Consider the following 12,065-nt stretch of genomic DNA (forward strand, 5'->3'; position numbering starts at 1 on the left):
ATTATTCCGTTAGCTATGAACAAAAGCTATCAATCATATATGAGGTTGTTCTTCCAAACTAAAACTCAAAACTCATTCCTTTTATTCTCTGACTTGGGGTACGTCATTTCTTTGTACTTAATGTGTTTTCCTTTAAAGAGAAGAGGAGGCAAGCTGCTAAAGCTTGAATTCTTGAACCCTCTGGTGATAAGTATATGTGGTCAACTCCACAGTTCTGCCTAGATTAGCCTTCCAGTTATCAACCAAGCTGGCATGTCCACTTGGCAAAGAAGAAAGAAAACCCTCAAAGCAAAAACATTTAGTTTAGCAATCATTAATTGATAATTTATATATTTGATACAGAGTAGAAATTTCAGGGACAGGTTTCAAGGGACCTAGGCAATTCTATTAGAGAGGGCAGGGCAGAGTGAGGAGGCTAAATGAAGGAGAACTGACTAAAATCCAGATATAGTCTAGTTTGGCTAGGAATGAAGTATGCAGTGGAAAACCTATCTTCAAGATTTCTAATGACAAACTCTTAGATTTATGGGCTGATAATTGAAATTGACGAGAGCACAGAGCAGAAATGTGTAGAAGCTTAAAATCGAAGAGAGTATATCATGCAAATTAGCAAAAAACACTATAAAATGTAATGGATAATAGTAAGAAAGAGTTTAGACTAAATGGAAAACATCATTTAAAATATTCCTTTGGTGTGGGTGTGCATGCTTGTACTTGTGCTAATTTAATGCCACATCTACCTCACTTAGATTATGTATGTAGGAAATACTTAATGTAATAACTAAGTGGCAGGTTTTGAAATGATGTGATCTAGGATATGGAAACTAGGAATGGAATTAAGAATAATGAGACAACTTTATGCCAAAAAAATCATTGTAACACATGCCACATATATCATGTGTGCTTTAATTAACACAGAAAAAAATATAGGACATCCCATTAAAAGTAAAACAAAGAACAAATTGAAAATGCTTTCTGAAACACAGTTATATGTTCATAGGGACTGACCAATCCTGATGGTCTAATTCATTAGTGTCGTGTGACTGTCAATCTGGAAGTGTTTTATTTTACTCATGTACAATCTAATAGCTTTTCAGCTTGCCTGAAGGTGTTATCTGCAGTATGTTCATCGTTACTTGGTGGAGTGCTTTAATACTACTTTGAAAATGAAACATATTTGGGAAAATAGACTGTATTCTATCTTTTAGTTTTATGCAGCGTAACCATAAGTCTCTGTATTATTATTGTTGTTTTTCAGCCCCTCTGACTGATAAGCCACCCAAGCTTTTGTATCCTATGGAAAGTAAACTGACAATTCAGGAGACCCAGCTGGGTGAGTAATTCCTTAATTCTAGTTAATATACTGTTCTCATTACATTGTGACAGTTAATAAGCCTAGATTGTAACCCAATGTAATACTCGCAGCTAAATCCATTTGTATTCATAGGGAATAGAGTTAGAAAATGCTAGCATACCTAGCCATTTCATTCCTTGTGGTGCGTGCCTTAGGACCCAGTTGGACATATGGATGTAAAACCTCACATGCTATTTAGATGGTTATTGGAAAATGAAATAGACTGATGATTTTAGTGATGGTATGGCAGTGCTATCTTATAAGGTTTGAATTGGTTTTCAAACAGGCACTATGGAACAATTTGATTTATAATATATATTAATAGGTTAAGATGCAATTTCTGAAATTTAGGGGAAAAGATTCAATTTATTAAAATAAATGTCACCATTATGGTTAAAAAACATTTTAAGTGTAATCAAATATAATATAAATTTTGCTAGTTATATTTTGGATAATATATTAATATGACCAAGTGACTTTTGGTTAAGGGACTAGCAGATTTGGGACATAAGGCTATAGATAAAATATGTTTTGAAAAAATATACAATTATATACAAATCAGAATTCTGACTTATCTTAGAGGTTCATCTAGAAATTTTGAGTTTGATTTAGCTATGTTCAGTTATACCAAATTATGAAAAATTTCTCTCTTAATTATAAATATATACATAGCAATTCTGTTATATTCTCTTAGGTCTTATTTTATTCGAAATGTAGTATGCATGCATATACCATAAACTTTGGCAGAAAAGATTTGTTTGTAATGGTGCAGTATAAAAGGTTATCAAAAATATAAATTTAAATGAATATCCATGTTTGTTAAGGAATTTCTTCTTATATTAATCATACGAGAGTGAAAATGCATTTACTGTATATAACGAAAAAGAATCAGTATACCATCCCTTAAGTTATTAATGTTACTCTTATTCCTGGAGTGAGAATTTGCATCAAAATTATAAATTCATTTTCCAAATGAAGATTACAGATGTGATAATCTTTACTAATGACATACCCAAAGTTATAGTACACAAAGATATGATGATGGTTTTAGCACCTATAAAATTATTGTGGTCAATGGCTTTCTAGCACTTGAGATGCTAATATTTGCTAACTTTAAAGCATGAACATACAGGATTTATGCAAGTCAGGGTGTTAATATCTTTCTTTGATTCAAGCCTTTTGAATTAATGTCATATATATGCAAGTAGTATTATAATTGCTGTTATTTTGAGATGGAAGATTATAAATAGCATTAAAACAGTGCCACATATGAAGCAAATAGATGTACTCAAATTTTATCATGCACTTTATGCATGCCATGGCATCCTTAATTACATTAGAATTTATTGCTATATTTTGAATGCATTTTTATATATACTCATAAGTAGCCATGCTCATACTGATCTTTCAATAATTCATAGGAAGATGTATTTCTAAGGAGTTACATAAAACTATAAACATTTTGGGCCAAGAATGAAGGGTTTTATGGTACCAGTTACTATTATGAACACATTAAAAATAAAATTAATTGTATGCCTTTGCTTGACGATATAATTAAAAGAATTTTATGGTTGATTGTTGCCCATAGGGTTTCTTTTTATTGTCCTTGAATTTGTAGTAAGTTAGATTGTTCTCTACCTCTTACCACAGTGTTTAACAAAATAAAATAATTGCTAAAGCTATATTTAAAACTTTACCTTCTCTTGAACAAAGTCAGTAAGACTAACCACAGCAAATTAAAAATATGGAAATTTCTTATGCAAATTGGAAGTGACTATACATTCATTTGAAGAAATATGGGCATGTCTGTTACTAAAATGCTTCAAAAAATTCTCTTAAATTCTTTATTGTCACTCAGAAAGATGCGTGAGGTCCCTTTAACCACTGACTAAACTAGTGGATTCTTTTAAGCAACTTATTTTGTTGTTTTATGATTTTGGTTCATAGTGTACAGGTAAATCATTTTCTAGTTAGAGAAATTCAACCTTAATCCTTGGATTTGTGAGCAACAGTTGATTTGAAGTAACTACCTTAATAGTGTTGTTGCTACTTTGCTAGCATTGCTAGTAGGTGAATCAAAAAGGGTAAGTGAAAATAGGAAAGAATATTAAAGACAAAAAAGACTTGAGATGAGGTGCCTAAAATATACATTTTTTCCAAAACATGTATTTTGACTTTTCATTTTCTTAAGGATTTAATTTTTGCCCTTTCCACATTTGACAAAACTACCTATTCAGCAGGTTCAAAATATGGTAGAAATCCTAAGAAAGAGGGACTGAGTGAAGAGTCATGGGTTGGAGTGAAGAGGGTGGCCTGCACCCATGATGGGGAACTTATAACTTACTCTCTTATGAGAAGATGAAAACCTTCAACAGAATTGTACTGTCAAAGTATTCAGAGGTTTGCCTCCACTTGTTCCCAAATTGAGAGTTGACCTCAGAGGATAACCAAACTCTTGTAAGAGTTACATTATAAGAAAAATCATCAGGAATTACACAAAGCTGAGCTTGTACATGTCTGGTGACCTAACTTGAGCATCCTAGTTAAGTTACACACATATCCAATCAACCCTAGTAACTGTGTGTCCATAGATTCTCTAGTTTGCTCACAAATATATGTAATTCATTAATAATGAACTTAGATATAATCATGAAGTGCATGGATTTGCTCTTCATCTTCAAATTCATTTTCTCTGCCATTTGCTAGCCATGCCTACATTTCCCATTTTCTATATCCCTTGTGTCCTGTTCTTCTAATTCTTTCATCTTTTTAAACTGGAAAGGATTTGATAGTGGTCATTTAAATTCTTTTATTGTAGAAAGAAAGCACTAGAAGATTTTTTAGGAAAAAATCATATAATGGAAACTAAATTCACATAAAATATGTAAATTGTCGAGTTTGAATTTCAGTCAATATGTGGTCACAACCTGGCATTTCCATTTTAAGTGGCACCTGAATGTTATTTCTAAATGTCAAAAAAAGAACATTGTCCATTTTACATAACTTTCAGGCATCAGCAAATATATGAGTAGCACTTTTTTTGGGCAAAAGGCCCAGAAATTTCACTGTACTGTTGTGAAAGTCAATCTGGGAGGTGAGCCTGAGTATTTTTTCAGACTACTATAGTCAAGAGAATCAAAAGACAGACACAATTGTCTTGCTAAACCTGAGCCCTGAGAATGTCATTCAGAGATGTGGCCTGCCTGTTATGGCCAGGAGCCCACTTTCAGAACCTTCCAGAACAGATAGCATATTCCATCGCTACCAAACTTTCAAAGAGTAGAAATCCACCCTACCCTTGACCTAATGATACAGATTATATTTTACAACTCAGAATTCACTGAAAATTATCATTAATTGCTTATCTAGATATGGGTATCACTTTATTTAAATGTCAGTGTTGGCTTTAAAATAATTATAAAGATTAATGGTAAAAATTTTGGGGAAATAGAGAAAAGAATCTATTTCTTACACTCAATATTATAAACACATTCTGCTCCTATTAAATATTCTCGCAAAATATCCTTTTAATGGCCGATGTGAATGTCATATAATTTCATATACATTGCTGGAAATTTGAATTCTTCATATTTTTGTTATTATAAATAATGTGATGGTCTTTACCTATACATTTTTCCCCTGACTTTATAATTATCTCAACAGAACACATTTCTAAAAGTAAAAATACTGGTAGAAATAATTTTGTTAAAGGTTCTTAGTACATATTTTCAGAATTCTTACTAGAGAAGTTGTATAAACTCTCACCAGAAGTATGTAATAAATAGAAATACCACTTAATCTTTAACAAAATTAATAAAAGGATATATCTTTATAACATAAAACTCTTAAAGATCTCTTTTCTTTGATATTAAAATCACTTCTCTCTCCTCTCTTTTACCTCTTTTTCTCTCTTCACTCATTAAGTACAAGTGGCAGCTCTTTGAGTTTATCCATATTTGAAAGATCTAGCCCATTTAGGTAAATGCCTACCCTTGAGAAAACATACAGACCTAACTGAATGTCTCTAATCTCTATCCATTTTCTTCTCTTGCTCATCCTAATGCTCAACAAGAACCTTCCTCCAGATTCTATGTTTCTTAATACAGTACCCGGTAATTTTGTGATGTACTCTGGGCACATGGAATGTCAATAAACACTAATTGACAATAAGTTGTTCACAACACAAAGGACACACATCTCTAAATTTTCTGCAAGAGAATATAATGTGTAGACTTCACCGTGTAAGCTGCCCAACCGTACTCTTATTTTTCTTTACTAATTTATTCTCGTTGTTAAGCTTTTTAAAAAGCAAGCATTTTTTGTATCTGAGTGGGTAACAAGGATTCACCAGATTCTAACATCTGGAGGAAAATGGTTGAGGACATAAAGAAACTTCAAATTTTTAAACATAGACCTTAGTAAAAGGATACACATTTTATCCAATATATGCAATTTTATCCAGTTTAACTATAGGCTAATTAAAATAAAATGTCAAACTAGAAATTAATTAGCACTCCTTGGCTTGTTCCACCATACTGTAGTTGCAGAATTTTAGATTTGGAATAGACCAAAGGAAAATGTCTATACATTTTATTATAGATCATAATTGACCACACCTTTTCTGAATGGTTACTACTCTGTATTAGTAAACTTGGGAAATCTTTTTGTTTCCTCTCTAGGGTGAGAAAATACTTAATATAAATACTCTAGAAACAACATTATTTAGGTGTTGAATTTGATACCCAATTCTGAAAGTGTCAGGTAATACTGTTGATTCGAAAAATTATTGTTTTGCTGAGTTGTACAAGTGATGTAAATATGACAGTTCCCAGAGATAGGAAAGTTGGTATCGGCCAGATTTTCTCATCTACATTTATGCTACTGGTTGTCATAAGCAAATGTAAGGCCATTGATTTGATTTTACTGGATCATAGAGCATATACAAGAATATTTTCACCAACAAACACAAATTAGAAAACCCTTTCTACTAGGAGAAAAACAATAATAGCCCAAGTCCAAGCTTTTTATGGAAAATGTGGTTCTTTTTGCCCACTTAAGAATAAAGACATACCAATCAGCATATTTCTAGTGTCTGAAATAAACCTGTTAGACATAAATTAAAGCTTTTGGACAAATAGACATAATAATTAAACCATGGAAAGATAAATACAGATTGGTATTATAATTATTTAAACTATGGCATTCAATTCTACTGAATCCAAATTTATCATCCCAAGGTACATGAAAGTGGTAACTCTTTTCAGCTCTCGTAGTCTATCTTACTTTTGAAACCAAAAAGTACCCTAAAAATTGTGACTGACCTAAAAAGGAATATTTGCCATACCAGTATTTAAGTTATTATCATATATCATTAAACAGGTGATAAATCAATAAATGGAAACTATTATTCGTATGTTCAGGTCATTGTATGACCTAACTTACATGATTATCTCAGATTCTCAAATTCAGTCACTTTTTGGTGACAGAGAGGAGAAATGGGTTTGGAAGAAAATACAACTTTGCATGTTTGCTTTAAAACCTGCTATCTAAGTAGAAGTTGAAATTGCTTTTTATGTTTTAAGTGGTCAGGGCCAGTCACGGTCACTCACGCCTGGTATCCCAGCACTTTGGGAGGCTGAGGCAGGCCAATCCCTTGAGCTCAGGAGTTTGAGATCAGCCTGGTCAATATAGTGAGACCTCATATCTACAAATATACAAAAATTAGCTTGGTGTGTTGGCATGCACCTGTAGTCCCAGCTACTTGGGAGACTGAGGTGGGAGGATCACTTGAGCTGGGGTGATTGAAGCTGCAGTGAGCCATGATTGTGCCACTGCGCTCCAGCCTCCGTGACAGAGCGAGACTTTGTCTCCAAAAATAAAAAAAAAAAAGTTTTAAGTAGTCAAGCCCTAGTTCTAGGACAGGTTTGCAATCCCATAAAAAAGATGGACGTGAAGGTAAGAACAGCTCCTGTGGGCCAATGATATCCAAAAGTTTGGAAGTCAGTTAAAGCACTTTTTTAAAAAAAACTTTTATTTTAGGTTCAGGGGCACATTTGTAGGTTTGTTATATAAGTAAACTTGTGTCACAGGAGTTTGTTGTATAGATTATTTTGTGTCTCAGGTACTAAGCCTAGTACCCAATAGTTATTTTTTCTTCTCCTCTGTCTCCTACCTTCCACCCTCAGGTAGGCCCCAGTGTCGGTTGTTCCCTCTCTTTGTGTCCATGTGTTCTCATGATTTAGTTCCCACTTATAAGTGAGAACATGCAGTATTTGGTTTTCTGTTCGTGCATTAGTTTGCTAAGGATAATGGACTCTAGCCCCATCCATGTCCCTGCAAAGGACATGATCTCATTCTTTTTTTATGCCTGCATAGTAGTCTGTGGTGTATATGTACCACTTTTTAAAAAATCTAATCTGCTATTGATGGACATTTAGACTGATTCTGTGTCTTTGCTCTTGTGAATAGTGCTGCAATGAACATACGCATTCATGTGCCTTTATGATAGAAGGATTTATATTCCTTTGGGTATATATCCAGTAATGGGATTGCTGGGTCAAATGTTAGGTCTGTTTTTAGCTCTTTGTAAACAGAAAACCTGCAGAATGGGAGAAAGAATTTGCAAACTGTATATCTGACAAAGGTCTCATATCCAGCATCTATAAGGAATTTAAGCAAATTTACATCGAAGTACTTGTTTAAAGGCTTTAAAAACTGGGACAGAGACAGTGTGAGTTTTCTTGTTCACTTACTTTTCAAAAAGTCCAGAAGGGAAAGAAGAACAAAGAAAAGGCCTACGAAAGAGTGCTGTCACAGAGCAATGCAGAGAGTCCATTTAAGCTTCCAGCTCCCGGTCTAGTCCCCATGCTGGACACTGACACATATTATGCATATTACTCTTTTGCTACAGCACTAAGACTACTGTTTTATTTGTTATCAGTCAGTTAAGAAGTTATATAGGTATAAATCTTCCCTATTCTAAATGAAGAACTTTAGGAGGTGGAGGGGGTCTGGAAGTTATCAGGTCAAACCTTTTTCTTTCTTTTTTTGAGACAGAGTCTTGCTCGGTCGCCCAGGCTGGAATGCAATGGCACCATCCTGGCTCACTGCAGCCTCCGCCTCCTGGGTTCAAGCGATTATCCTGCCTCAGCCTCCCGAGTAGCTGGGATTGCAGGCATCCACCACCACGCCCAGCTAATTTTTGTATTTATAGTAGAGATGGGGTTTCACCATGTTGGCCAGGCTGGTCTTGAACTCCTGATCTCATGATCTGCCTGCCTTGGCCTCCCAAAGTCCTGGGATTACAGGCATGAGCCACCGCACCTGGCTAAACCTTTTTCATTTATTGATGAGAAAATGGAGACCCAAAATGGCTACATGTTTTTTACATAAAACATTTACAAAAGCTTGTTATTGCCATTATCATCATCCTCGTGATCATCATATTATCATTATTAATGTTTTTGTTGTTATAATTAAGAGTCAGTGTACAGTAGTGGCTCCAAGTTGAAGTCTCACACAGAGCTATGTGACAATTTAGTGCCACCACTTACTTCTGGTGTGACCTTGAACAACCAGCTTTCAGTTTCCTAATCAATAAAAATGGTACCAAGATAGTACTACCTCTCTGGAGGTAATGCGAGTATTTGATCAGATAATGCATGTAAAAGTTAATACATTACATGGCATATATTAAGTAGTCAATACATGTTTGCTGTTAGTATTTGAGACATTTGAATGCTATAAAAGAGTACTGTATATAGAAGATTCCTGAAATGCATTTTGAATGTCAATGCTTTGTTTGATCATGCTTATATTCTTACTACAGTATCATACTATGGCAGCAGATACAGGCTTCATTACAGGATAAATAAGATTTTAGAAAATTTATTTCCATCTCCCCTTTAAGGATGCAATATGCATACTAAATTTTTGTAATTCAATGAAACTTTTTAATTATAGAAATTACTGATTTTAGATTACTTAATTCATCAAGTCTAGCCAAATGCATATAGTAAGTACATAGTTATAACAGAAGAAATTTATTTATATTCTTATTTAAAGAAAATGATAATTTGAAGGACACTATGCCACATGAATTTATAAATGACCATCAAGGCAAAAATAAGAGTAAAAAAATTTGTCTTTTATAAACAGAGGAAATTCAGGTATAATATTTTTTAAAACAAGAGATCTGGAAAATAATTTTACACTATTATGCCTCTCAAGTTCTTCATGAAGGTTTTGATGATAGTCATATCATTTTATACCAAAAAAAAATGCTGCTTTTCCCCTGACAAACACTTTTATCACAAAGCTTTCTAAGTCATTCTTAATGATTGAACTTTACTAGCATAGAAAAATACAGTGAGTATCCTATGTTAACAAGAACTACTCCTGAATTTGCAAAGTAAGTGCCAATTTATCAGAAATAAACCGATCAAAGAACATTATGTTGTAGAATATTGAAAGAGGTTTCAGAATAAGAATATGCACTACATGACTGATGTCCATTAAAATAGAAACTATAAAAAGACCCACATCATTTGAAGTTTGAATATAAAGAGATATGTTCATCCATAAATTTCCTCTCGAATTTTGGCTAAATAACTAAGGATTTCTAAATTATATGCACTCTTCATGAAAAATAACCGGTGCTTGAATAAGATTATAAAGATAGGTTACCAGTATTTTATGCTTTCATGTTAAAACTCTACTAAAAAATACAAAAAACTAGCCGGGCGAGATGGCGGGCGCCTGTAGTCCCAGTTACTTGGGAGGCTGAGGCAGGAGAATGGCGTAAACCCGGGAGGCGGAGCTTGCAGTGAGCTGAGATCCGGCCACTGCACTCCAGCCCGGGCGACAGAGCGAGACTCCGTCTCCAAAAAAAAAAAAAAAAAAAAAAAAAACAAACACTTAGCATTCCTGTCAAACCTTACTTTACCAACTTAGTATGTTCCCACAGATTCGTGGGTAAATTGAATCATCATAATTTCAGAGAAGTGTTCCCTTCATTTCTGATTGATTTTCAATTAGCAGTGGCTTAACATGTCAGGTTTAAGAGGCTCTGTCCCCCCTTCTCTTTTAAGCAGCTAATGATCAATGAAAGATTTATATGCACAAAGAAAATACGCTATTTAAAGTAACTCTGTGTGAATAATTTAAATAAGAACCCTTTTGTAATTGAATGATCACCTCCGTAACTTTTCGCTGTGGTAATGCAGATTTTTACATTTTCGTAAGATGAGATTCATCGATATGAAACTGCAAGTGGCACCTCTAACCAACCCAGAAAAAGGATCATCCACCCATTACCATGTGTGACTTTCCCTTGTTTATTAATGGAAACAAATGTCCCCATTGTGACTTCCTGCCTTCTCTGAGGAAATATTACATTTTACTCACCAGCTTCAGAATCAACACTATTTGGTTTTAATCTAATTCTTTGAAAATATATTTTGTAAGGTAGAATACTTAAGTAACAAGAATATCTCATGTCCAATTATGACAAAATAGTTTATTTTCATAAGGGATATACTTTGAGTGCCATCCTACTACCTTATCTGCCTTGGTTTTGTTGAAATATACCCTAACAGGATAACTGCCCATGGTGTCACTTGTTTTTCTATAACTGTGATGAGAGTTCTTATTTCCAAGTTTAAAAAGAACATCTTGTATTTTGATTCTTCTAAAATTTGTATGACTTTCATTATATCATTCTGGCAATCACTTCTTTTATCTTAATGTATTCATATATGTTTAATAATTTTTTCTTTTAAATATAAAAGTATATACAATGCCACTTGATTTGCAGCTTTATGAATGAAGCTATTACCAAAATGTACTTAAACATGTGCTCCAAAACATGCCAGATATTTACATGAGTCCAATACATAGGGTGTCCATAAGGCTTTAAAACCTAAGACCCATAGCAAAACTTCATGAAGAGGCTTCCTTCCAATTCACCACACATAAGTTCAATACTCCTTTTGTTTGTTTGTTTGTTTGTGTGAGATGGAGTCTCGCTGTGTCGCCCAGGCTGGAGTGCAGTGGAGCGATCTCTGCTCACTGCAAGCTCTGCCTCCCGGGTTCATGCCATTCTCCCATCTCAGCCTCCCGAGTTGCTGGAACTACACGCGCCTGCCACCACGCCTGGCTAATTTTTTTTGTATTTTTAGTAGAGACGGGGTTTCCCCGTGTTAGCCAGGATGGTCTCGATCTTCTGACCTCGTGATCCGCCAGCCTCTGCTTCCCAAAGTCCTGGGATTACAGGCGTGAGCCACCGTGCCCAGCCAACACTACTTTTTTAGAAATGCCAAGGATCTTTATTTAATTTTGTAATGAAAATGTACAAAATTTCATTATAACATATACTAATTGAATTATGAAAGGAAAACAATCTTGATAAAAAAAAATTTGTTTTCCAAAATTCATCTGTTTTAAAATAAGTCTTGGCTTCATGGTCTTATGAGAAGATACCTCCCACTGGTCTACAACAAGCATGACAGAAAGCCAGGAAGTTGCTTAAGAGTCCAAAAGAGTGAATAATTTCCTCTCCCTTCCACTTCTCTCCAGTGAAGCTACAGACTTTCTCACTGTCTGAGTTTTTGTTTCTAGTTTAGTAAAAGCAGAGTACCCACTTTGGACTTGCCTGTTGAGAACATTTATAGAATGGCGGCTCTTTGAGTAGGAAAAAGCAAAGCAAAATGCA

General features: G+C 34.3%; 1 protein-coding gene across 1 annotated transcript in view; it reads left to right on the plus strand.

Annotated features, from left to right (window-relative positions):
- Positions 1-12,065, plus strand: part of IL1RAPL1 (interleukin 1 receptor accessory protein like 1) — a 391,967-nt gene that overhangs the window by 95,550 nt on the left and 284,352 nt on the right. Inside the window, exon 2 of the mRNA XM_025371835.1 lies at positions 1,259-1,333. Coding sequence (XP_025227620.1) covers positions 1,259-1,333 — 75 coding nt within the window. The remainder of the gene's footprint in view (positions 1-1,258; positions 1,334-12,065) is intronic.

The sequence above is a fragment of the Theropithecus gelada genome, chromosome X (assembly GCF_003255815.1).
Source record: "Theropithecus gelada isolate Dixy chromosome X, Tgel_1.0, whole genome shotgun sequence".
In the NCBI taxonomy this organism is placed as follows: Eukaryota; Metazoa; Chordata; class Mammalia; order Primates; family Cercopithecidae; genus Theropithecus; species Theropithecus gelada.